This window comes from Marmota monax, unplaced genomic scaffold (genome assembly GCF_021218885.2).
Source record: "Marmota monax isolate L192 unplaced genomic scaffold, Marmota_monax_Labrador192_F-V1.1 WCK01_AAM20220418_F8-fsc00061, whole genome shotgun sequence".
Classification (NCBI taxonomy): domain Eukaryota; kingdom Metazoa; phylum Chordata; class Mammalia; order Rodentia; family Sciuridae; genus Marmota; species Marmota monax.
In genome coordinates, this window is record NW_026695230.1 from 16,463,977 (window position 1) to 16,491,719 (window position 27,743).

The window sequence follows — 27,743 nt, forward strand, 5'->3', positions numbered from 1 at the left end:
GTTAATTTTGTTAGAGTGAAAATGAGGAAAGTGAACTTGGATTAATGCTGCGAATCTCTGAATCTAAGGAGCAAGGGCACTTGTTCCTATTTTTTTGATATCTTAATTTAAAATGGTTAATCTTGACCTTTTTTCTTAGGAGACTGAAAGAGGGGGATGATGTGCTTGAGGACTGAGGATTCTCAAATTTATCTCTTGAATCCTCATTGCTTGCAAGCTGGGTTTCTCTGCTCTACTATAATTTGTTTCTAATAAAGTTTCTAGTTCTAAACTTCAGGGTGGAGAGCCTGCCTTCATAGTTGCAGAGAAGTTGTGAAAATGGGGCTTTACCTTAGAAGCCTATTTCAAGGAACTTCTTTTTGAGAGAAAACCCTATAATTTTTATCTTACACAGATATAACCCAATAAAGCATATGGTTTTCACATGTGTCTGTCACTTCAGTGAGTAGGAAAACAATGTTTTGCCTTTGCTCTTTCTTTTCCTTTTTTTGCTACCAGGGATTGAACCTAGGGCACTTAACCACTGAGCCACATCCCCAGCCCTTTTAATATTTTTATTTAGAGACAAGGTCTTTCTAAGTTGCTTAGGGCCTTGCTAAGTTGCTGAGGCTGGTCTTGAACTTGTGATCCTCTTGCCTCAAGCTGCTGGTATTATAGGTGAGCACCTATAATACCAAGCTGCTGGTATTATAGGTGAGCACCACTGCACATGGCTGCTTTTACTATTTCTTAAAGGAATAGATGATAACTGGAAGGTTTGAATATAAATGTTTAACTGTTGAACTACAGGATATAGTCTTGCTTAGATTTTTTCACAAGGGTGGCATAAGAAGTGTTAGTATTGGTGTTGTTTTAAAACTGACTCCTGTTGGTACAGCTGAGAATTCAACATGTCAATTAAAGAGAGAGAGAGAGAGAGAGAGAGAGAGAGAAAAGAAAAAAAAAAAACAGAAACTTAACTTCTGTGTCTTCCATCTCACCTCTGTATTACTCTTTTCAGCAGTATTTATTTGAATGTGCTTTTTGGTCAAAATCACTTGAGGTAAGCACTTTGAAATATAAAGATGACAAGGAGGTAGCCTTGCCCTCAGAGAATGTCAGTTTATTAAGGGGGAAAGTCAAGTAATCAACGAACAAAACTGCTTGCAGTAGGAGCCAGCATCTGTTTCTACATCAACCTCTAAGCCTTGGAGATTGATAGACTTGTTAGAAGAGAAGAGTAAATGACAGGCTCTAAAGCTTGGTGTATGAATATTTTGGGCACATATTTTGGAGGGGAGAGGTACAGAAGATAGCTAGCAAGTTAGGAGATGGTAGCAATAGTCCAGATGATAGGAATTAAATTCAAACCTTGGGGAGTTGATGATAGTTGATGATGAAGGGGCTACAACACAGAGTGGACAGAGTTGTGCAGCTAGATAAAAATATGAGGGAAGGGAGAAGAGAAGTATAGGGTAAAAATGTTGGTTGTGAACCTGGGAAGTTACTAAGGAGATGTAAGTGTGTAGTTTACTGTATTGATGTGGATTTTATGTCCAAACAAATAACACATGGAAAATCACCAGTATATTGTAGAAAAGTAGTTGTTTTGAGTGTATAGTCTTATTTTCTCATGCCTTAACTTATTATTTTTATTTTTTATTTATTTGAGCATATGGAGTACTAGGGATGAACCCAGGGCATCACACATGCTATTAGTAAGCACTCTACTAATAAGCTATATTCTCTGCCCACAGGCCCTAATTTAGGAAGGTTAGAAAGAGTAGAAATATTTGGTATGGGCAGAAGAGTAATTTCTCTCAACTTGATGGAAAAAATGATTTTCTCAAGGTATTCTGAGATTTGATTGGATTGGCACATTGAGCTAGGCATCTGTAGCCATGTTTTTTTTTTTTCGCCTCTTATATCTGTAAATCACAGATATAGTACTCATGTAGTTCTTTATCAGCAAAAATAGAAATCATATTATCTCAGTTTTTCCATTTGTTACAAGAATTGCCTTTTAAACTTTCTGCTCCTGACCTTATCTGAACCAAGAAGAGGGAGCAAGAAAATGTGAGGTGATAGTGCCCTCTTCAGGCACCCATCATTATTGGTCACTTATGAGCTTTTTATTTTTCTGTTTGATGTAGAAGTATATCCAGGAAGCCAGAAATATGGGCAGCACTATCCGCCAGCCCAAACTGTCCAACCTCTCTCCATCAGTCATTGCCCAAACCAACTGGAAGTTTGTAGAGGGCCTGCTGAAGGAGTGCCGCAATAAGGTGAGCTGTGGTGCTTCTGCATGCGTGTCGTTTCCCTTAGCAACAAAAGGAGACCATTGCTTGGCTCTGACCACTGCCTTTTTTTTTTTTTTTTTTTTTTTTTTGATACTAGGGATTGAACTCAGGGGCACTCAACTACTGAGCCACATTCCCAGCCCTATTTTGTATTTTATTTAGAGACAGGGTCTCACTGAGTTGCTTGACACTTCACTTTGCTGAGGCTAGCTTTGAATTCTGATCCTTCTGTCTCAGCCTCCTGAGCCACTGGGATTACAGGCATGTGCCACCATGCCTAGCTGACCACTCCTTCTTGATTTAAAAAATACTGTTAATATAATGGGATAAAACTAATTTTAAGATCCTGTTAACCTGGAATTAATTGTATTGTTTTAAATAGCATAATACCATTGAGAGCAAATATGCTTTGCATGATATTAGCTTAATATATAATTTAAAAAATTGAAAGATAGATGTAGGGTCTTTTTATTTATTTATTATTTTGGTATTGGGGATCGAGTTCAGGTACTTTATCACTGAGCTACACCAGTCTTTTTTTTTTTTTGAGACAGGATCTTGCTAAGTTGTCAAGGGTTTCACTAAATTGCTGAGGCTGGCCTTGAATTTGTGATCCTCCTGTCCCAGCCTTCAGGGTCTCTGGGATTACAAGCATGTGACACCATGCTGGCAGATAACTGAGATTTTCCATGCAACGTTATCTTTCCTACCATCAAAACATTGGTAATGCTACATTTCTTGAAAGAGTGTTCCTTCATTGTCTCTGAAATTCATTCGCAAGTTTTGAGATGCAAGTCCAGGTAGTGACAGCTTTATGTGTCCACTGCCTGGATAAATGATGACTGTGAAAGGCATGCCATTTTCAGACATAGTACTATGTGGGAAAATGTGGTGCTTAGAATTGAAGAAATATAGTAAGCAGTCTTAACACCATCAAGTTTTGGCTAGCATGTGAAGCAGCAGGTGCAATCTTCGTTGGAAGTACAAATTGATACGGTCACTTTGGAAAACAGCATAACGTTATGTAGTAATTCTTCTCTTAGGTATATTACCTGGAGGAACTCTTGCAGTGTGTCCTGGGAGATAGGTATAAGAAGTTTAGAGCACCATTCTTTTTTTTTTTTTTTTTAAATATTTATTTATTTATTTTTAGTTTTCAGCGGACCCAACATCTTTGTATGTGGTGCTGAGGATCGAACCCGGGCCGCACGCATGCCAGGCGAGCACACTACCGCTTGAGCCACATCCCCAGCCCCTAGAGCACCATTCTTTGTAATAGTTCCAAACTTGGAAAAAAAAAAAAAACAAAGGCCAATCATTAGGACAATTAATAAATGATTTGTGGCTTTTTCATTCAATGACATGCTATACAGCAGTAGAACTAGGTGACAGTTATACCCATCAGCTTGGATGAATTTCATAAACCCAAAGTTGAATGAAAAACCAAATCATAAAAGAAAAATACAGGCAAAACTAAAATTATATTGTTCAGAGATTCCCATATACATGGCAATTATTTCCTTAATTTTGTTTAGTTTCATTGTATAAGTTGTCACTTCAAGGGTGAAAAGGTGATTGGAAGAGGACACATAGGGTGCCTTAAAGGTGTAGACGGACTGTTTTATTTTTTAACCTGGGTGTTTTAACACATAAACACCCATAATATATTTTACAATAAAAAAATTAGTAACACTGGAAAGAAATGACAAAATATTAAGAGTTGTTGCTTCTTCAGGGTAGTTTGAGGGGTGTTTATTTTCCCTGCTTTTTAGATTTTTAGATGTTGAAAATTTATAGCATAATTAAATATTACTTAAGAACTTGGACTCAAGATTAAGGCAGATTTGGGTTCAAAAGCCAGATCTCCTACTTCTTTGCTGTGTGACTTTGGACAAGTAACTTAAATTTTCTGGCAATTTCCACATCAGTAAATTGAGAATGATAATAGTTATCTTTTGAAATTGTTGAGAGGCTTAAATGAGATAATGTAATGCTTAGTATAGCACCTAACACATATTTAATAAAAATTGTGATTATCATTACACAGATTTTTTTTTGGTTATAGTTTTATAATAAGCATTTGAAGATTTTTATTAATTATCCTCATTTTTTAATCCTCTTGACAGTTATTTCAGATATATTTCTAGATTATATGTATGCTTGAAGTTTTGTTTAAGGTTATGTAAATAGAATCAGGATGTAAGAGGTGAGTATGACTGAAAGATTTTATTTGATTCTTTTCATTTTATAAATGCAAAAGCTGAATCCAGAGTGATGAAATCACTTGCTGAGGATCCTATGGTGATTGCTATGTTCTCATTTTTTTTTCTTAACTAAACTTTTAAAGTATATACTCCCTGCAACCTGACATGTATGGGTATACTGTGTCCCTTGGGCTTATTTATTTTGTCCCTCCCAGACTAGTGGGCATACTGTGCAGGCTGCCACAGCTCTCTCTAGTTGTACATGATCCTGCTCATTGTGATTATCTATCCTACTAACTGATTCCTAGACCAAGAGAATGCTGGTGGAGAAGATGGGTCGCGAGGCTGTGGAGTTAGGACATGGGGAGGTGAACATCACTGGGGTGGAAGAAAACACCTTGATTGCTAGCCTCTGTGACCTCCTGGAGAGGATTTGGAGTCATGGGCTACAAGTGAAACAGGTAATGGATGTGTGTAACCTCTTCTGTTGAGCAAACTATCTTCCTGACTTTACTTGCTAGCCTCTCTCCACACTCCTTTTCTCCAGCTGACTGGCTTTGAAGAGTGGTGCATACTGCTTATGGAATGAAACATGAAATAGCTGAACAAACAAATGTGATCCAAACTTTTTTTTTTTAAAAAGTAGACTTCAAAAATCTGTGTTTGTCACTCATTAAAAGTGGCATGGGAGTAAAGGTGAAGGCCAGTCTGTTAGCTCCTGTTTAGCAGTGGTACTTGCCTGGAGGTGGAGAAAGAACTTGGAGCTCAGAAAGTATCAAACATACTCTAAGGACCTTTCACTAATTATACATTCCCAGTGGAAAAAGGATTGTAATTAACATTTCTTTTATAAGTAGATGATTTAACCAGTTAAGATTTGAGAGAAGTTGAATGTTTGATTTTTACCACTTAATACCCAGAGAATTTCCTTATTTCAATATACTATACTTTCAACTGCTAATCAAGATGCTTTGGATTGGGGTTGTGGCTCAGTGGAAGAGCACTTGCCTTGCACATGTGAGACACTGAGTTTGATCCTTAGCACCACATAAAAATAAACAAACAAAATGAAGATATTGTGTCCATCTATAACTAAAAATTTTTTAAAAAGATGCTTATCTTTTATTTTTATGTATTTTTAAATTTGAAAGGAACTTGAACATTTTCATAAAGCATATTTATCATGAAAAAGTTAGAAAATAAATTTTAGTATCTAGAAACTATTTATTCAGATCTTACAGACATTGTTGTAGGCACATGAGATACTTCAGTGAACAAAGTAGAAGATCTGTCTTCATGGAGTTTCTGTTCTCATGGGTATGGCCACAGTGTGTCCTATCTGTCCTTCAAAACATTTCTCTGTGCTTAAATGCCTATCCACATATAGCAGTATACTTATCCAATGGACCATAATTTCATACCTACCATTATCATTTATTAAAGTAAAAAATATAGTAACAAATGTTATCAAATATGTGGGGAATTTGGAACCTTTGTACAGTTCTGGTTGGAATGTAAAATGGTGCAGCTACTTTAGAAAACAGTCTGGCAGTTCCTCAGAATGTTAAGATGGTTATCATATGATACAGCAAGTCTACTTCCAGATATGTACTCAAGAGAAGTGAAAACATAATGCCTACACAAACACTTATACACAAATTCTGATAGCAGTATTATTCATCATGGCCAAAGAGTGGAAACAACCCAACTGTTTATCAGCTGGTGAGTGAATAAAAGTGATATATCCCATATAATGGGATGTTATTCAGCAGTTAAATGGAATGAAGTACAAATATATGGTATAACCTGTATATCAGATACCCAGAACAGGCAAATCCTTGATAGAAAATAGATAAAGCATTTCTAGAGGCTTAGAGGAGGGGAAGAATGGGGAGTGACTGCTAAGGTAGATGGTTTTCTTTTGGGGGTGATGAAATTTTCTAAAATTAGATAGTGGTGATGGTTGGACAATGTGAATATACTAAAAACCAGATTTTTTTGTGTGTGTGCAGAAAATGGCACATTTTTAAAAGTATGAATTTTATGGTAATATGAATTATGACTCAGTAAAGCTGTTTTAAAAAAATCCAAATGGGATCATACTGTACCTACTGTGTTTTGTTTTGTTTTCGGTAGCAGAGATTGAACCCAGGGTTGTTTAACCATGGAGCCACATCCTCAGCCCTTTTTATTTTTTATTTGAGACAGGGTCTTGCTAAGTTGCTTAGGACTTTGCTAAGTGCTGAGCCTGGCCTCAAACCTGTGATCCTCCTGCCTCAGCCTCCTGAGTTGCTGGGATTTTAGGCGTGTGCCACCTTGCCTGGCCCTAATTTTATACTTGATTTTTTTTCACCTCATATCTTTACCACATCCCAACGATTTTTAGGTGATAATTATGTATTTAAGAGCTATATTTAAGACAATAAATCAGAGCTGGGTTTGAAGTATAATTCCTACTTAATACTTTATGAAACTGAGCAAGGTACCTAACTTCTCTAAGCCTATTTTCTCTTATGTGCAATAGAGTTTTAAAAATGCCCACCTTTGTAGGGTTCTTATAAGGATTTGATAAGGTAATTAAAAAGCACTAAGCTCAGGGTTAGGGTTGTGGTCAGTGGTAGAGCACTTGCCTAGTATGTATGAGCACTGGGTTCAATTCTCAGCACTGCATATAAATAAATGAATAAAATAAAGGTCCATCAACATCTTAAAAAAAAAAAGAGAGAGGCACTAAACTCAGAGCCCAGTATCTGGGAGGTTCTCTGAAAATGTTTTAGTTATTCTAAAGTCTGTTTTAATTACTGTGTATCCATTGTTGGTCATTTAATTTTTTTTTCTGTTTTTTTTTTTCAGTATTATAATATTGTGATCATGGAATTTTTTAAATATTAAAAAAACTGTGTAGTGAATTCCTAAAATTTTGAGGGTTCTTGTAGTATAGTAGTGACAGTTTGAACAACTGAGTCAGTAAGGCTTGGGTTTGAATCGTAGATTGACTAAATGACTTTAAGTAAGTGATATGCAATTTGTAAGCTTCTTCTCCAAACCCCCAAGAGGTATATAGTTAACAAAACCTGCCTTCCAGGGTTGTTGTGACAATTATATGTAATAAAAAATAAGAACCTGGCCTGTGATGAGCATGCTACACATGATAGCTGTTGTTATGAAGCATTTGGTTTTTTACTTCTGTAACAAGTGAATAGAGTACATATAATCCTTTTATTTTTATCTCTTCCAGATTTTTAATAAAACATATAACCTCAAAAACTTTTAATATTTACCATAAAAATCTCTAGAGAGTTAGGCTTTTTCCTACATTTTAGAAAACAGTACTTTATCAAGCTAGGTGTGGTGACAAACACCTGTAATCTTAGCAACCTGGGAGGTTGAGGCAGGAAGATTAAGAGTTCAAAGCCAGCCTCAGCAGCTTAGTGAGGCACTTAGTGACTCAGCGAGACCCTGTCTCTAAATAAAATATAAAAAAGGGTTGGGGATATGGTTCAATGGCTAAGCACCCCTTGGTTCAATCCCTGATACAAAAAAAAAAAAAAAAAGGAGGGGGAAATAGTACCTTATCACTACTTGTTCTAAACCTGTCCTCTGAGGCTTTGTAGCATATTCTGCAAGAATTCTTCTAGCATTACTCATTTCTTTTGGAGTCCTTTTGATTCCTCTCTCATTTTGGTAGATGGTAAGAAAACAAATGCAAAATAATAGGGACTTTATAGTTGTGGTTCCATTTTGTTGAGTCCTAGCCCTGGAACTCCAAACATGAAGCAATGATGCTACTACCAGAGGAAAGTGGTGGTTTGTGCTTGCTGGGAGGACATTTATGTTCTCAGTGATAATTGTTCAGCTGGAAATTTACTCTGTTGGATTTGTACCAACGTGCTCTCCTTAGTTCTTTATTTTGCTAGCCTGTGTATAGACCACCTTCCTCCTGCTAAAGCATTCTTCACTTATGTTCTGGTCCAGAGGTCACATCCAATTCCTTTCTCTCCTCCATTATGCATCCAGATGATGACTAAATTCAGTCTTAGAGGGTGATCTGTTTGGGGGCATCTTACTGAGCAATTACTCATATTACCTGCTTAGAAAGTAGAGAACCCAAATAGCAATGTTTACTGCTGATCTCTTAAAATTTCATTATCAGCCTTGTCTGCTTGCATGCAGTGGTGCCTGCAGCAAATCTCATAAAACCTCTGTTATCCTTACCACTCTCTTGTCTTTTAGTGAAAGAGATGAGCTTTCATCTCTAGTGTGTTTTTCTGGCAATTAGAGGTGAAGTTTGGTTTTTCATACTGGTTTTTGAGGCTGCTGTCATTTGTAGCTGCTGTTTGTAGCTGCTGGGAACTGATCTATGCAAAAGGGTTCTCATCTTTTCGTGCTTAAGGAACTCTTAAAAGAGTCTTGTGCTGTATAATGCATGGCCATATTCCTACAACAATCAGGCTGTATTGAACCTTGAAGTCCCCAGCAACCCCTTTACAAAAGAGGGGAAAAAAGCCAGATGTAGTGATACATGCCTGTAATTCCAGCTACTTGGGAACCTGAGGAATCATTATATTAACCATAGTTGATTTCAACCTTGCACTTAAGAGCTAGTCTACCTTCCTGCAAATTTCTTCAACTATACCTTCAATAGTAAATCCTCATCATAGTGGTGACTTATTATCTCCAGTCTGCAGTAAGGGCAGGAAATTCAGAAGCTATCACAAAATCTCATTCTCTGGATGTATGTTGTGTGCATAAACCATCATGCTCTGCCCAGGCTGACCTTCAACTAAGAAATCATTTAGAGGTTCACAGGTTATTAACCTTTTTATTTTCTTTCTTATCCACTGGTCCCTTCCCAGGCTCTCTTGGGCATTTCCTTTCTGTTCTTAATGGGGGAGTTTCCTTTTTCTGTTCACTTTTATTCTTTTGTTTCTCCTGGGTTTTTAGTAAGGGGATATATGTGTATACATTGTGTTTGGGGATATTGGGATTTGAAACAAGAAATAGTACAGATATCCCCGCAACTCCCAATACTGGGGATTGAACTCAGGGACATTCTACCACTGATGTATACCCTTTTTATTTTTCATTTTGGGAGAAGGTCTTGCCAAGCTGCTGAGGTTGGCTTTGAGCTTGCTATCCTCCTGCCTTAATCTCCATTTTAGCTGGAATTACAGGTGTCCATCACCACACCCAGCACTGTACAGATCCTTTTTAGCAAAAGCCTGTATGTATATGTTGGAATCCTCAACCTCTAAAAACGGAACTAACAGGTCCCTTACATTAATTCCAGGGGAAATCAGCATTATGGTCTCACCTGTTACATTATCAGGAAAACCGGCAGAGAAAACTCACATCAGGAAGCCTCAGTACCTCAGGTAAGTTGTTCTCTGCACCATTGTGGTAAAATCTCTTCATCCACTTTCCGACCCCTCACTGGAGTGATCGATCATCTGTAGCCAACTGTTTAAGACCAGTGAAACCTTTGCTCTTTTTATATGGAGCCATCAGACTTCCCAGAACCACAGAACATACCAAAGCCATGGGGTTTGCTTTCATTGTATGTTCCTTTACCCTTTTTAAAAAATTATTTTTTAAAATTTAATTATTTTTATGTGGTGCTAAGGATTGAACCCAGTGCCTCATACATGCTAAGCAAGTGCTCTGCTACTGAGCTATAGCCCCAGGTCTTCTACACCCTTTTGATCAGCGACAGAAAAATTAAACAGCAAGAGGCCAGGCTTAGAATGAATTGAGGTTTTACTGAAGTGCTGGTGTCGTATATTTGGAGGAAGTGGTTTTTAGAGTCTTTTATTTCTCTGACATGTACATTGAGATTATCATTCCTATTAAGTCAGTGTCCTTCCTTAGAACTGAAAGTCAACACCCTGGTGTACATAATCTTTTATTCTTCCTTTCTGTTTCTAGTTTAATAAAAATGTCAAGTTTGTAGGGACTATAGACATTATATAGTCCAGGCCCTTTATTTTATGAGAAAAAACTGGGGTCCAGAAGGGAATTGAGTTTACTTAAGATCATGCAGTAAATAAATAGAAGAGGCCAGATTAGGAGCCAGACCTCTTGTTTTCTGGTCTAGTGTTCTTTATATCATCCTACAGTACCTCTTCCAGAACAGTCTCTCTCCTACTTCTTGGATGCATGTCACCTTGGCACTATGTTTTGTTTTCCCCTCTTTCACTAGAGTTTCTTTACTTTTCTTTGATATTCTTAATTTAATGATAAAGATCAGTTAAATGGGGTGAAAAATGGACAACTCTTCACCCTTGAACTGAATGTGGGCAGATAATTGACTGAAAACCAGGAACAAGAGTTCCCTAGGTAGCCTTATGAGAATTTTTTTTGGTCTGCTTTCTGGATATGAGAGCAAAGAGTCATCTCGGGAAAGCTGTACAAGTTATTGCTAAGGTATAAACTATAGCCAAAAGTTCTGAACAATTTGGTGATGAAAACACTAATTTTTAGCTGGGTGTGGTGACACACATCTATAATCCCAGTGACTCAGGGGACTGAGGCAGGAGGATCCCAAGTTGGAGGCTAGCCTCAGCAACTTGGTGAGACCCTCAGTAATTTAACAAGATACAGTATACTCATACAGTATACCCATACTGAGATTTAGCTAGTGGCCATTTTAGTGAAACTCTGTCTCAAAATAATAAGTACTGGGAATAAGGAAGTAGCACAGTGGTGGAGTGCCCCTGGGTTCAAGCCCTAGTACAGAAAAGACAGGAAGAAAGAAAAGAAGGAAGTGAGAGAAGGAGGAAGGGAAGGAAGAAGAAAAGGAAACCACTAAGTTTTAAACACTGGGTCAAACATGAAGGTGTTATAGCTTCTCTTCTCCTAGAGGGCATAAATATTTGGCAACAGGTGCTTGACACCTTCTCTTGGCTGTATTTTGAAGCCAGAACATGACATGAGTGGTAGCTTCAAGTGGAAGCACTGCTTCCATGGATTATGATGAGTGATTAGGAGCCAGGAGATGTGTGTTCCAATCCTGACTTTGTTACTTGGTGACCGAGGCAAAGCAGCTAACTTCTCTGAACTTTAGTTTCTTCCGATATTTAGTGATATCTTCCTTGGCTGTATTATTAGTTAATAGAGAATTGAATAATATGCATAAAATATAAAATCTGATCTCTAGTGGGAACCTAACAAATATTTATGAGCTCTTTTTTCCCCCAAAATAACGATGGAGGCAATTTATTAGACACATTTTTGTCTGGTCAAAACAATTTGTCATTTAAGGTGAAATGATTTCTTAAGGCATTACCAATTAACCATCTGTTTCCCATAGAAATTTGTGGTTTGAGCCAGACAAAGTGGTTTACACTTGTAATCCAACAACTCAGGAGGCTTGAGGCAGGAAGATCCCAAGTTTGAGGTTAGCTTCAGCAACTTAGCGAGACCCTTAGTGATATAGCAAGGTGCTGTCTCAAAAAAAAAAAAAAAAAAAAAAGAGCTGGGGATTTAGCTCAGTGGTAAAACACCCTGGGTTCAATCTCCAGTACAAAAAATAAAAGAAAAAAAGAAAGATTAATTTGTGATTTGAGATGAAGGAGAATAATTTACCTATTTGGATATTCAGATGTCTTTGGACATAACCAACTTTGTTGTTCTAGGAATACTTCTTGATTCAGAACGGAGGAAGTCTGATGCCAGCTCAGTCATGTCTCCCCTGAGAATCTCCCTGATTCAGGATATGAGGTCAGTCTGGGCTCACATGTAATAAACCACTAAAATCCTGTTTTCAGTTGTTGCTTAGGTGTCCATCTTAGATAACATAATTTCAGTGGCTATTACAGCATCTCAGCTATCCAGGAATCCCTCCTTATTGATCTTGTGCTTCATGATACATTTGAACTGTTTGGTTTTCTGGCATTTTTGGAGAACTATTCCAGATGCAGGAGAGTATGTCAAGGTTCCAGGGTTACCCCCCACCCCTTTTTTTTGAGGGCTATTCTCTTTTTTCCCCACAAAATTATGATGATCCTGCCTGGTAAATCCACAAGGTTGCCCCAATTTGAAGAATAAGAGAGATGGAGTCTCCCGGGATGGGATAAAGCTTCCTTACCAGAATCCTTTGGCTTTACATGTGAGATATTGGCAGTGAGTCCATCTCCTGCTCCACCCTCCACTTCCTTTTTTTATTTCCCCTTTAGGCACATCCAGAACATTGGAGAAATCAAGACTGATGTGGGAAAGGCCAGAGCATGGGTGCGACTGTCCATGGAAAAAAAATTACTTTCCAGACACCTGAAGCAGCTTCTTTCAGACCACGAGCTCACCAAGTAAGGTCACTCCACAGAATAGAACCAGATTAACCAGGAAAGGTGGGAGAGATTGGAAACCCCACTATGGAACAGGGGAGTGTTCAATATGTCATTTCTGCTGCATTCAGCTAAACTCGGCTTGCCTATGAAATTTTTGCATTATTCTTCTCCATCTTTATCTGTAGAAAAGTATTTCTGCTCTCTTTTCCCTTTATTCTCAATCTTCATGCCTACAACTAGCTTTCTTAAAGAGGTAACAAAAAGGATGAGGTATTCTTCTTTCTTCAGGTGATATGTATTAACTCTTAATATAAGGTTTTTTCCTTTGTCTTCTGTCCTGAGGAGCAAAGGATTAGAGAATTAAAAGGAAACTTCTCTTATCTCTTATTCTCTCCTGAGCCCAAGTTCAGCCCAAAGCAACCAGTTCTTTGTTCTTCCTGTTTGGTTTCTGAGTCTTGCAGGAGCTTAAAAGGGACTTTCAGATAATACTCGGGAATTTCTTCCTCCACACCTTCTATCCAGAAAGAGGGAGGGTGACCAAGGCTCTCACTTTCCCAGGAGCAATTAAACCTGCAGTTCTTTCTCTTGATTTTCTTTTTTAATCCCCTGCTTTTTTTTCCCCTGTACCCTAGATATTAGAGGAAGAGGGGAGAAAGGCTGTCCTTCCTTTTCCATCTTTCTTTTTTTTTATATTTATTTTTTAGTTTTCGGCGGACACAACATCTTCGTTTGTATGTGGTGCTGAGGATCAAACCCGGGCCGCACGCGTGCCAGGCGAGCGTGCTACCACTTGAGCCACATCCCCAGCCCCTCCATCTTTCCTTGATGACTGTTTCACTGGTTTCATCATCCCTGATTTCTAGATATATTTGGCTCTTTTTCATTGGCAAGCCTGTTGGGTCTTTTTTTTTTTTCCCCCTTAAGCATCCTCTCAAGGTGTCCTTTATTATGTGATTTTTATGAACGATATCGCAGAGGAGTAGACCTTGGAGAAATTTTGTGTAAGCAAATTGATTAAATTTGAAGATCTGTTTTATTAAATGAATAATATATCTTGAACTGTTTATTATGTGTGTAAATCATTGAAAGAAACCAGGTTTAAAACCTTGATAGGTTAAGTTGGGAAGGAGCAATTCTTTTGACTCTCTAAAGGGACAAAATAATGTTTAGGAATAAAATTTGAAGATTGGACTGGGTATGGTGGTGCATGCCTATAATCCCAGTGGCTCAAAAGGCTGAGGCAGGAGGACTGCAAGTTTGAGGCCAGCCTCAGCAACTTAATAAGGGCCTAAGCAACTTAGCAAGACCCTGTCTCAAAATAAAATAAGAAGGGTTGGGATCAATCCCTGGTACCAAAAAATAAATAAATAATCCCTGGTACCAAATAAATAAATAAATAAAAATAAGAATTGAAGATCAGGAGGACAACTGAGAGAAAACAAGTGAACAGGTAAGCTTACCATTTGGAAGGGAAATGTTTGCACACCAGATTCTAGAAGACAGTTTGTGTCCTGGGGAAGATCTGCCATTGTAGTCATGTAGGCACCAGGGCCAGATAGGGAGTCATTACTGTAGACCAGTGTGGGAGTTGTCTATTGGGAAAACTGTAGTCAGCAGGAGGATGGGGCAAAGAGACAGCTGGGAGGGGGTCAAGCACAAGAACTTTATGAAGGCCAGACATGGATAGGTCCAGGGCTATGAACTTAAGGATCTCATCAACAGGAAGCTGGGTGCAGACTTTGGCAAGAAAGTTTTTTTTTTTTTTTTTGCTGTAGCTGTCAGGGGAGATAAGTCTGCACTTAATGCAATACATAGTATCTTATTACCCAATATTCTAAACCCTGTTCTCTTTCATTGAGTAAAAAATGAGGAGAGTTTTGCTTCTACTGATTGCACTTTGAGGGACAAGGAAAGAGAAAAGGCACAGAATATTTGACTCTAGATATTTTATAAAAAGAGGTTTATTTAGCTCATAGTTTGGGAAGCTAAGAGTCCAAGATCAGGAGGCCTGTTCTGTGTAAGGGCTTCCCTGGCTGTGTCATAACATGGTGGAAAAATGGAAAAGGAAATGGCTGCATGTAGAAGGGATGAAGTGCATGGGATAGCCTTGCTTTATAACATTCCGCTCTCATGAGAACTTACTTCCTTCATGAGACCAGTATTAATCCCTTCTGAGGTTGATGCCCCTGTGACCTGATTACCTTCCATTAAGCCCTGTCTCTTAAAGATTGTGCCACATTGGCATCACCACACTGGGGATCAAGATTCCAGCACATGAAACTTTAGGGGACACACTCAGACCATATTCATACACATAGCATCCTCTGTCCTGTATTCTCTGACTTTTCACCTGAGTTTGCTTAAATCTTCAGCCTTTTCTCTCCTTACTCTTTCCAGGGTGTTGGCTTCCATAGTCCTCAAGTCTCTGCACACATGCCCTTTCTTTGTCACTGACTCACTTGTGTGCACTCTCTCACTTGGTGATCTCACCTGTTCTCATCACTTCTGTCACCTCTAAGCGGGTGACTACCACTTCTGAAACTTCTATTTCTGATGATTATTTGGAGTGTCAGTCCTTCCCCCACCCTTAGCCTTTCAGTACTGGGGATTGAACCCAGGGGCACTCTACCACTGAGCTATAACTCTAGCCCTTTTTTGTCTTTTATTTTGAAACAGGGTCTCACTAAATTGCCCAGGCTGGCCTCAGACAGGTAGCTGGGATTACAGGCATGTATACCACACCTGGCTTCAATCCTACTTTTATTTCCATTCAGATATCTTGGTTGTGGCTCAGAACAAAAGCAAGATTCACTGTAACAGCTTTTCTCTCCAATTTTTGTTAATGTCATCACTGTCCTTTCTGAACTTTCTTCCCCGACTCCTCCCTACATACATTCCAAATTTGGAGTCAGTTTTTGACTTTGTTTTTACCTTCCACATACAGGTCTCCAGGACTTAGCCTCTGCAATGCCTTATTTTATCCTTTTATGCTTTTTTCACCCTTCACCTGAACAAACTTTAAGTTTCCTAAAGTTGATCATGGCTCTCCCTTTACTGTCTAGGGCAAATTGCAGAAACCCCATTACTAAACAGAGAAAATTGCAAAGTCTTTAGCCTGAAAATTTAGACTCTTCATTTGACCATAGCTTAACTTTTCAGCTTTACTGCTAACAGATCACATCCCTAAACCCTCAACTCTAGCCAAACTGGTTCCATACCTGTCCTTCATCCTGTACAATAATACCTGTCTAAATGTGTACTGTCTCTCAGGTCCCTCTTGTTCCAGAAAGTCTTTCAGGACTGACTATTGAAGTTCATGGTGTTTTTTTGTTATTGTTGTGTGTTGTGTGTTGTGTTTGTTTTTTAGTTGTAGATGGAAGCAGTACCTTTATTTTATTTATTTATTTTTATGTGGTGCTCATGATGGAACCCAGTGCCTCACATGTGCTAATGCTCTCCACTGAGCTATAACCCCAGGCCTCATGATTCTTTAAATTCCCAGAAATAGCCTTTTATTTGGTTACTCATTATGGGTAACCTTATACCATGGTGGCTACCAGTTTATTCATTTAGACTGTATTGGAGGGCAGGTACTTCCTCTATGTAATAAATAGCCCTTGAATGGTGAATTACCTGTTGAAGGTGCTTTATAAATCTATCAGACTCTCACAGGTCTTCTGAATCCCATAGATCTCTGGCCTTGGTGATTGCAGTCTGGGCAATCAGGACAGTTGTCTACTTTGTTCTCTGTGTATTTCTCTTTGATGAGGGTCTGCACATTTGGCTCTCAGTGTCCCCTTTACTTGGGGAGGATATCATGCTGTGCAACTGCAGGAGGCCTGGAATGTTAGGCAAAGGGTAGCCTTTGATAAATAGGCAGTGGATGAAAGGAGAAAGCTTGAAAAGTGGAGAAGAACATGATCTGCACAGCTCTTTAACACCTGTGACCTGGCCTTTCATCCACATTCAGAGTAGTGTTCTGAGTTATGGTTCTCAAGTCTGCTAAGGGTTTGAGTAGGTCTGGTAATGAATGATGATCACAGACCTCTTGCTGTTGCTACTCGAATGCCATACATTGGAGTGACAGCTTAACTAGAAGCCTGAGAGGACCTTGTCCTCCCTGATGGAATTTTATTCTAGCCCTCAGTTAAGGAAGGGGAGTTCCAAGACCTGTCATATTTGACACTATAACATCAACGCTTAGGCACAGGTAGTGTTTAATTTTCTTTGTTTCTAGCACTCTCTACACAAAGCAGCTAGCTTTGTAACTTTATAGAGTAACCCTAAGAAACTTGAGGCTTGACACCATATGCTTCCCTTAACTGTTTCTGGAACTGAATAATTCTAGCTTCTTTTCCCTTCTTTTGGCTGGGGACTGATGTGCTGTCTCCTCTCCAACAGAAAGTTGTATAAGCGCTATGCCTTCCTGCGCTGTGATGATGAGAAGGAGCAGTTCCTCTATCACCTGCTCTCTTTCAATGCTGTTGATTACTTCTGCTTCACCAATGTCTTCACAACGATCTGTGAGTAGCCCCATGCACCCCATTGGCCTTCTCAAGGCAGTTTTTATGCACTGGCCCTGGATACTCACTATCCTCTCTTTAAGGAAATATTTTCCCTTGCACTTTTTATATGCCTTTTGCTAGGAGGAGTGGCTCCTTTCTTGGAGGTTATGCTTTCTCTAAAGCTTCTTGTTCTTGTTCTGAACCAAGAAGGGCAGTGCTTTTGGCAATCATGTGGTCAGTGTTGTCCCTGGCACTGCTCTGGGAGCCTACGGCAATGAAAGTAGAGTGGGGTGAGGTGGAGGTACAGGTTACCTCCTACCTTACATACATAACTATGAAGAGTCTCCCTTTATTTCTGGCCTGAGAGGCCACTTAGCATCACAGATTTTAGAGCAGGTCCAAGGGAGAAAGATCTCTTTCCAAGGTAATAGAAGGAATCCAAATGGCAGTGGGACATTCAGTATGGGCTGGCTCTGCCCCTAATTCATTATGTGTCTGTGAGCAGAGATGGTGGACCAGCATCCCTGATGTGGACATCAGTCTACCTATTTTCAGATTAAAGAAAAGAGTTCAATATGGTCTAAGACTCTTTGAGCCTTTTCTGTCTGAAACTAGGATTCTTCCCTAGGTGGGGGTAGTCTTTGAATTTGCATCATGGCTAGTTCTTTGGCCTGCCCCTCGGCTGCCTCAATAGTACACACTCTTGTTTCCATTGCCTCTTCCTTCTCAGAGAGTAGGACTGTGGGCTTAGCAAAAGTAGCACCAGATTTGAATTTAGAATACCAGAGGCAAACTCTTTCCCTCTCTGCCTTGGGAAAGGGATACAATATCAGTGTGGCCTCTCCTAAGATTGTTATGTTTGTTATTAGGATTCATGAAAGATTAAGAAGTGTTCTGGGAGGGATTTCTGATCCCCTTCAATGCCTTTGTGACTTTGCCTATACAGTGATCCCATACCACATTCTGATTGTACCAAGCAAGAAGCTGGGGGGCTCCATGTTCACCGCTAATCCATGGATCTGTATCTCAGGAGAACTGGGTGAGACACAGATCTTACAGATTCCCAGGAACGTGCTAGAGATGACCTTTGAGGTATGTGCTATCTGGGGTCCACAGTCCCAGGTTCTATGGAGATCTGGGTTTGCAGGAGCTGCTTTGGAGTATTTTCTACAGGGTTTTGTGGAGGCCCTGCTCTGCAATCTTACACATTAGCACAGCTTCTGTATCCTGAGATGAACTCATGCTGGAATCAAGAGTTGGCCCTGAGAAAAGGGAGCATGCCCGGCCCATACAGTCTCTGACTAGGATGTGTTTACTTGTCTGGACTTGCCTACTTCCCTGTGGCTGATGTGTCAAGAAATCCCCAGGTTGGGGCTGGGGGTGTGGCTCAAGCGGTAGCGCGCTCGCCTGGCATGCGTGCGGCCCGGGTTCGATCCTCAGCACCACATACAAACAAAGATGTTGTGTCCGCCAAAAACTGAAAAATAAATATTTAAAAAAAAAAAAAAAAAACAAGAAATCCCCAGGTTCTTCAGCTATTGAGCCCATGTTTTAAGAGACCTCAGAACCTACTTCCAAGCTGGGTGTGGTGGCACGTTCCTGTAATCCCAGCAGTTTGGGAGGCTGAGGCAGGACGATTACAAGTTTGAGTCTAGCCTCAGGACCTAAACAACTCAGTGAGACCCTGTCTCAAAATAAAAAATAAAAAAGGACCAGAGATGTGGCTCAATGGTTAAGTGCTCTTGGGTTTAATCTCTGGTACCAAGACAAAACAAACAAAAAAGAGCCTTCTGAACCCTGTTGTTCTTATAAGTAGCAACATCTTCTTTCTTAGCCATGGGCTACCCAAGAGATAATACTATACTTCCAGACCAGGCAGTAGGTGGATTCATGAACTCTGCCCCTCCAAATGATGAGGGGCCAGGCAGCCAGTCAGATCTGTGCCTCTGAGAATTGCCACTTTTCCTTCTATTTTTCTAACGTGTTTCATCTTTCCTATTCTTTCACAGTACCAGAACTTGGGGAAGCTCACTACTGTCCAGATTGGTCATGATAATTCTGGGCTGTATGCCAAATGGCTAGTGGAGTATGTGATGGTCAGGAATGAGACCACAGGACATACTTACAAGTAAGTGTTCCTTCAGCTCTGCCTTGCACTGGTGGAGCAAGGTGGATCACCAGGGGCTATCTCTGATGCTTGGGTATGTGCATTCTCAAGGAGCCTTGAGAGATTGTGATAGGCCAAGGCAACTTTTGTTGGCTTTGTCTCAGGTACTTGAGGCAGAAGGAGGATTTCCAAGTGAAAATATATGGTATTGCTATCCACAAGTTCCAGGCTACCTCTGCCACTCGAGTGATTTCTCTGATGACACCCTGGGACAAACCAGGGCCTTGGGGGTGTCTCCAGCTTGGGTTCATAGCTTTTCTCTAGGAATAAGCTTTGTTGATGGCTCTTGCTAAACAGCAAAGGAAAGGACACTGGAGGAGCTGGCAGCTCTGACAGGCATTGCCTGACCTTCAGGTTCCCGTGTGGCCGGTGGTTGGGGAAGGGCATGGACGATGGAAGCCTGGAACGGGTCCTAGTTGGAGAGCTACTCACATCTCTACCCGAGGTGGATGAGAGGCCATGCAGGACCCCACCGCTGCAGCAGTCCCCCAGTGTCATCCGGAGGCTTGTTACCATCTCACCCAACAACAAGCCCAGTAAGTAAGAGGAGGGGCTAAGCCCTCATGCTACCCAACCTAGGAATGGGCAGATCTCTGGGAGCTTATGCGGCTGCCTCTGGAACCACCTCTGCTGACAAGCCTGCCTCAGAACTTTGGTACCCTTCTCTCATGAATCTGTCGGGGTATGTGGCACTGTCCTTAGAGGCTTTGGAAAGTGTAGAGAAAGCTCATGAATCCATTCTGAGTGCTCTGTACTATTTGTGTGTGATCTGTAGAGGAAGAAGGGTCTACTTTTAGGCCTTTTTCATAGTTTCTAGGCTACACAGCCAAGTCTTATCCCTCTTTTAGTTTCCCCAAATCCCAAGGTAAAACGGAATTAAACTTTACCAGATTTCATAGGTTACTGAACTCTAAGGTGTTAGCTTTAGCGATTTCTCCAAGATTTTGGAAATAGCTAGCTTAGCAAAGTTGGGTGGGCAAGAGTCTGCTTCCCAGGATCCAGTTGCCCTGCCTCTCCCATGGGCCCTCCTCCCTATGTCCTCAGTCTCCTGCTCAGTCAGCTAAGACACTGTCAGCCTCTGAGATTGGTTAGGGATGTCTGCTTGATTTTTATCAGAGCTCAACACTGGGCAGATCCAGGAGTCCATCGGGGAGGCAGTCAATGGCATTGTGAAGCACTTCCATAAGCCTGAGAAAGAGGTGAGCCTTCCTACCCTTCACCCCAGGGCTTTACGTTGAGTAAGATGGAGTCATCTTGATTTTGCAGTTATCTTGTAGTGCTCTTCTAGATCCATGTGCTATAGATAGCATAGTTTTATAAGAATATGTTTTCCCAGCTAGTTTGGGCTGCAGCAGACTCCTTCCTTTGGGGTTCTTGCCTCTGGTTGTTCTTTCTCTCCCTCTACTCTGATGACCCAGTGGAGTCTCTGGGGTCCCCTAATAAACCGTGCCTATCCCTGTCTGCCTCTGGATTGACCTGGATCTCCCCAAATGATGACTACACTGGCTTTGTCCTCCAATTGGGGAATCTCCTTGTATGTGACCCAGATCCATTGTCCTTTTTTTGCATTTGTTCTTTCAACAGTGTTCACTGAGAGCTGCTCTGAGCCAGGCACTGTGCCAGGTGCTGGGGGAACAGACAGAGTTCTTATCTCCCTCCTGGCTCTGGGCTGTAGGTTTGCAGATGTGGTGGTGATGGGAGGGAAGTTCAGATGAGATCAGCCTATCGTTCACCCCTGTTTTCTTACCTAGCGAGGCAGTCTGACATTATTACTTTGTGGAGAGTGTGGCCTTGTCTCAGCCCTGGAACAAGCTTTCCAGCATGGATTTAAATCACCTCGGCTCTTCAAAAATGTCTTCATTTGGGATTTCCTGGGTGAGTTGGGTTAGGGTATGAGAGTAGGGAAAGCCTGCAGAGAAGGAGGGCTTTGCTTACTAACATAGCATGGGTGCTGACCTCTGGGGTCTGGATGCAGAACCCAAATCAGAACCCACTCTGTAATTCAATCGGTTTGTGTGCCTTGGTTTTTCTTGATGAGCGTGACATCATCCCTCTTCCCTCCTCATGAACTTGTGTATCCTGAGAACTAGACAGAAGATCCTTTTTAGATATCTGTTATTTAGTAGGGTTTAGTTCTGAGTTCTCATATTTTCTCCTTTAAATACAAAGGGCCAGTTGAGAGCATTGGAGCCTAAACTCTGTGTGGTGCCTACTTGGAGAATTTTCATGTAAGAAACCATCCTTGGAGCTTTGTTCTATCTTCAGTCTAGGGAAAAGATCATCTTTGTATCAAGGGGCACATAAATAAATTTTAAAAATGAGGATCATTTTGAAATGTAATCAGTGATATCAGAGCATTCATTGTTCTCACGAAGTTACTTGTCTTAGAGGGCCTGTAGAACAAAGATATTTTGATATGTTTTGATAATCATTATCATTGGAAAACTTTTCTCCTCTTCACAGAAAAAGCACAAACCTATTATGAGACATTGGAGCAGAATGAAGTAGTCCCTGAGGAAAACTGGCATACAAGGGCCCGGAACTTCTGTCGATTTGTCACTGCAATCAATAATACTCCCCGGAACATCGGCAAGGATGGCAAGTTTCAGATGTTGGTGTGCTTGGGAGCCAGGTACTACAGCCCCAGGGTTCAGAGTGCACAGAAGCCAGCCTTGGAGGTGGTACAGGAGGGTGGGCAATAGCTAGTGCCCGGGTACCCTTGGGCCCAGGTTGCATTGGAGAACTTCCTAAAGGCCATTCATTTCCTTCATGTATCCTGTGTATGTGTAGGGATCTGTGGAGGAGAGAGTATGTGTAACTAGGGAAGGTAGGGGGAAAAAAAGGCTCAAAAAAACTCCACTGGGGACATTTGAAGCAGAATATATGTACTTTCTTTCAGTAAACATTTGAATGTGCTAGGTCTTATGGAAAGTGGTGGAAGAAAGCTGAATCAAGCAAGGTCTCTGCCATTTGCAAGTTCATTTTTCCTAATTTTAAAAAGCAGAAGGTTGTGAGAATCCAAAAAAGAAGTACCTGCTTAGGATATGCTTATATAGAGGAGAAAGATTAGAGGCAGATTCATGGAGGAGTCAATATTTGAGGTGCACCTTTAGTGGAAGGAAATAACAGGTAGAATGTGGGAAAGGCAGTAATAGAAAAGTGGAAAGGAGGCTAGAGGCAGTGAGAACCCGGGACATAGAAATATTCTCCCTATGTTAGGAAGCATTGTTTAATCAGGGGAGTATATTATGTGGCCCTTGATATACTCTGAAAATAATGATATACTCTGAAATAATATGAGTCTGATGTCATAGATGGAGTATATGGTAGTGGACAGGATTGTGAAGGGCTATTCCAGTATATCAGGTAAGAGAGCATGAAACCCAAATGAATCTGAGACCATAGTTCAGGCCACATAAAGAGGAAGTTGACACAGTGGTTAAAAATAGACTTAGCCAGACATGATGGCACATGCTTCTAGTCCTAACTACTTGGGAGGCTGAGGAAGGAGGATTGCTTGAGGCCAACCTGTCAACCAGAACCAAAGTTACCAGGTTCACTTCTCAGGACAGATACTTATCAACTACTGGACAAACTATTTAACCTCTGTACCTCAGTTTCTTTATCTGTAAAGTGGGTACAATGTCCTAGGGTTGTCATGAAGGTTAAATCTCTCATAACAGTGCTGGCACATGCCAAGTGCTGGTGCCCTCCCTCGAGTGGCCCATGATGGTAAAAGTTGTTCTGGTAGAGATTGCTCTGAGATGGAGGGAGTAGTATCGACTGCAACCTGGTGTCTGGTTGCTGTTGGGGTTCTCTAGGGAGGGGTGGGAAATAGAGGAGGTGGAGCAGATGATAAGGCTAATTTGGGTCATATTGGATTGGTAACCCCAGGGCTGGGCAACCCCCGGGCGGAGGCAAGCCTTATTAGGGAGGAGAAAGGAGCTGTGGGGAGCCATCAGCTTCTCCAGCTTCAGACTTGTCAAGGTTCCTTGTTGGCCTTCCACCATCTTTCTTCCATTTCTCTTTCTTCTCTGACCATCTGGACCACTCCTGCCCACCAGAGATCACCTCCTGCACCATTGGATTGCCCTGCTGGCTGATTGTCCCATCACGGCACACATGTATGAGGATGTGGCACTGATCAAAGACCACACACTTGTCAATTCCTTGATCCGTGTGCTGCAGACGTTGCAGGAGTTCAACATCACGCTGGAGACCTCCCTCGTCAAGGGCATTGACATCTGACCTCTCAGCACCAGCCAGCAGCAGGACCAGGAAAGACTCTCCCTGCAGCTTTGTCCCTTCTTCCCAAAGGGACCTAAGCAAGTTGTGCAGGGTCAGAGAGATGTACACTTACTGTAAAAAGAAAACTAGAGGATTTTTGGAAAAAAATAATCTATTTTAGAGTTTATTTGCTGATTTGCTTTTTACACACTTTCATGTGAAAGAGTGATAGGGAGAGAGAGCGAGGTTGGTGCTGCTTATTTTGAAGCTGGTACCCTCCCTCGCGTGGCCACGCACTGGGAGCCTGTGGCCTCCTGGACTGAGCCGGCGCATGTGCGGGGTGTTCTGCTTCCTTGCCCTGCCGCGTTAATGAGGCCATTCTACATCGTTTTTAAACTAATGTTTTCTATATTAACATTATTATGGATATTTGGATTTCGTGGGCCACACAAAGGTGTGCTGAGCAGGAAGCCCCAAGCTCCAATCAAAGGGATTTTTAGTAGTGCCTCTAAGCAAGCACTGAGGAGTCAATCCCACCGTTTTTGTTTTTTTTTTTTTGGTCAGTATTATTTGGGAAGGAGACATGCCAGAACGTGTCTTCGTGCTATCATCGTGCGGAAAATCACGTTTCTTGTTGGCACACAGTTGCACAGAAGTAAACAAAAGCATGTTTTAACAAGTCTTTCTTTTTTCTTATGCTTTATTTATTTAACCCTTCATTGTGTGTTTAAGTATTTTTCTTTTTTTTTTTTTTTTTTTTTTAAAGGAAAGAAAAAGCTTGTCACCGTCTGACTATGTTATAACTGTTAAATTTATGTTGTTTTGCAACTTAGGAACCAGCTACAGTATGGCCCACTTAATAAAACACCTGAAATAAAACGGCATGGATTGCTGACTTTTATGGGGGTTTTCCAGCAGTGGATGGGCAGATTGGTGCAGTTTGATTTGCTTTAGAAGACCAGCCTGTGCATCACCTCTCTTCACTAGTTGACTTGAGGCCAGGATGCTCCCAAGGGCCTGACATCTCTTGAGTCCTTCCCCCTGCAGTGTCAGGAGCTTTCATAGCTGTTAATTCAAATGGCTAATTGAGAAGGATATGAATAAGGTTATTTTCCCACTTCATAGGGGAGGAGACTGAGGCACAGAAGAGAAAAGACCTGGCCAGGGTTATGAAGATTGTTACTTGATCAAAACAGGATGTGCCATTTCTTGAGAGGGTGAAGGAGACCATATGTAGGAACATAGGACAAGGGAACCCTCTCTACCCTGGATTGGGAGGTGGGGTAAGGTTTACACCCTTTCTTGAGAGAAGGGTTTGCTTTTCTAGGGATAGCAGGTAGAAGAGCTTTATGAGGGTCCTGGGAATCAGCTTCCTTCATTTATATTCATCCAAGCTGCTTTGACAGAAAACTTCAGAAATATAGCATGACCAAGTAGAGCTCCTCAAACCACTCAGTGTCTTCTTGTGTGCATCCCTGGTTTTGCAGGTACTGTTCATTGCTGGAATTTGTTCTCACCAACTTCCTGAACTTTGTTCAAGGTTTACTTTAGGAGTCACCCACTATGAAATCTTCCTGAACCCCCTCCCTCACTATGGTCCTGCAATTTCTTACATGCTAGCACCTCCTTTTGACTGCCTCATTTTGGGTTCCCCCATAGACTGTGAACTCCTACAGGGAAGAAAGAACCTCTTGTCCTTCTCTATCTATCCCAGTGCCTGGCAGGTGATGAGTACCCATTGAAGGCTCTTGGAAGAGATGAGAAAAGGGAGGCCCAAGGGGAGCTGCAATGCAATATCCTGTCAGCAGGGGGCGTGAGCCAGCTACCTGAAGGCCACAGAGTCTTCAGTTCATTTGGAGATTGCAGACCAGTGGGTAAGACAGGGTGGACTGTGCTTCTGGAGCAGGAAGGGGAGATTCCTGACTGGGCAGGTAGGTCAGTATGGGGCTTAGCTGTCTCTGTATATTGTGGGCCTAGGTCTGGGCTTACCTTAAACCAGGAGCTTTAAGACTCACCTCTCCCCTTTCTTTACAACTGTATAAGGTAAGTATAAATTATCCTAGATAGTCTAAGTGAGGTAATTGAGGCTCAGAGAAGTTTAGCTACTTGTCCAAAGCCACACAACAGTTTACAGTTACCAGAACATTTTTACTCCAAGCCTGTGGCTTTTCCATTGACCACTACTCATTTATTTGATTCAGGTCTCTGCTCAGATATGCTTGGAGACCTTAACCTAACCACTCAAAAAGACCAAGTGATTCCATCAGTCACTCTTTTTTTTTTTAAGGTGCTGGGGATTGAACCCAGGGCCTTGCACATGCTAGACAAGAATTCTATCACTGAGTTATGTCCCTAGGCCCCATCAGTTTCTTGTTATTCCTTTATTATGTTTTAATCCTGAATACTTAACAGGCATTACACTAATTATTTGTTCATTCCAAATGTAAGTGTTTCAAAGGTGAGACTTTGGTCCACTTTGTTCACTAAATAGTGTCTGTCACACATGGTAAACCACTGCCTGTAATAGTAAATGAATTAATTGACAGTGGTTAAGAATATACACTTAGGTTAAATCCTTATTCTGTTACTATGACATGCCAGGGCAAGCTACATAACTTCCTCAAACTTCAGTGTACTCATCCATACAATGAGGTTGATAATAGTGCCTGTATCCTAAGGATGTTGTAAGAATTAAACTGCCTAGATAGGACATGTCAGGTGTGTAAGTGCTCTAAAGGTGTCAGTTGTTACCCTATTGTGTCAGGTCCTGGTATAGAGTTGACCCAGACCCTGACCGCCACCCTCAGGGAACACAGAGGCAAATGCTGTAGGGGAGTATGGCACCAGGGAGGTCTTGACCATGATGAGTTCTGTTCAGGGTGGAACAGAACTTGAGTCAGCTGCATCCTTCCGTGTGGGACCTTGTCAGGCCTCTCCAATAGTGAACATTGCCAGTTGAGAAAATAGCATGAGCAAAGGCCTGAAATATGAAAGTAACTGCAGGTTGTGAAGCTTAGGGAAATCCAGAGTAGAATCTGAGCTGGGGAGATGTACAGGTTTGCAGGCCTCATATCCACAAGATGAGAGACAAAGGTTTTGAGGGGCCTTACACATGTGCTCAGGAGATGTGCACTGACAATGAATAAACACATGCTCCGGGCCAAAAAAAAAAAAAATCTAAACCATGTTACCAGTATATGGCATTAGCGTATCCTTAGACCCCATGAGTGTCGCTGCTGCTCTGGATCCTCCTTGTCTGATGGATGTGAGGAATGGAAACCCATGGCCTGCACACAGCTGCTGGACCAGGCAACACAGAGGTAAGTGTGGGTATCACGCACACTGTATCTCAAAGAGTGTGGTCTTAGCAAGTCCCTGACAACATATGTTTGTAACCACAGGGTCTGCTCACTCTTCAGACCCTTCCTAAAGGGACCATATACCTGAGAAGAACAGGGAAAATATCTTTTAGGTAATTCAGGAGTACTTTTAGAAGCTGATTACATAAACCAGTGCTCAAGCTCATTGGTTAAATGACCTTTCCCATATGTGGTGATAAGTCTAACTTGTACAACTCGCCAGTGGTCCATGTTTCCCCTTGGACACACAGCACCTTGCTCTTGGGTTATGTACTTTAGTGAGGGTGTTGGTGGCCTGGGTCAGTCAAATCAGGGGAGGTGCTTCACCCTTTTCAGCAGATGTTGCTGAGAAGAAGGTGGGTGTGAACATGGTTTATAAGTTAGGACTTGCCTGGACTGTCTATTTTTCTGCAGCTTCTAACAGCTGATTCTGCTATGAATGTCTCATTTTCAACTGTGTTTTGTTTTATAATTTGCTGCAAATCCTTTCTGGAATGATATGTGATATGAAAGCATATACATTCAGTATTTCAAAGACACTTGAGTCAACTGCATCCTTCCATGTTGGGCCCAGTCAGGCCTCTCCAGCAACTCTGGGTAAAGCAAGTATATCCAGTTGGTTCAGCAAGCAGCCCTGCCTTCCTCAGCTGCTGCACCTGCTCTTATTTTGTGCTTTCCAGACTCTGAGATTTCAGGGACTAGTAAGTAAACAAGCAA

General features: G+C 41.2%; 1 protein-coding gene across 5 annotated transcripts in view; it reads left to right on the forward strand.

The window, feature by feature from the left end:
* The window catches only part of Dennd5a (DENN domain containing 5A), an 88,247-nt gene extending 63,701 nt beyond the window's left edge, over positions 1-24,546 (forward strand). For 3 of the 5 annotated variants that reach the window (XM_046438365.2, XM_058576930.1, XM_058576931.1), the window contains 13 exons: positions 2,133-2,264; positions 4,792-4,944; positions 9,774-9,858; positions 12,118-12,202; positions 12,658-12,786; positions 17,170-17,291; positions 18,220-18,365; positions 19,283-19,401; positions 19,795-19,976; positions 20,557-20,639; positions 21,192-21,315; positions 21,904-22,072; positions 23,505-24,546. In XM_046438365.2, coding sequence (XP_046294321.1) covers positions 2,133-2,264; positions 4,792-4,944; positions 9,774-9,858; positions 12,118-12,202; positions 12,658-12,786; positions 17,170-17,291; positions 18,220-18,365; positions 19,283-19,401; positions 19,795-19,976; positions 20,557-20,639; positions 21,192-21,315; positions 21,904-22,072; positions 23,505-23,688 — 1,713 coding nt within the window. In that variant the 3' untranslated portion in view covers positions 23,689-24,546. Of the gene's footprint in view, positions 1-2,132; positions 2,265-3,432; positions 4,299-4,791; positions 4,945-9,773; positions 9,859-12,117; positions 12,203-12,657; positions 12,787-17,169; positions 17,292-18,219; positions 18,366-19,282; positions 19,402-19,794; positions 19,977-20,556; positions 20,640-21,191; positions 21,316-21,903; positions 22,073-23,504 lie in introns of those variants that run through there. The other 2 variants (XM_046438366.2, XM_058576932.1) reach the window with 2 other exon arrangements.
* The last annotated feature ends 3,197 nt before the right edge of the window (positions 24,547-27,743 follow it).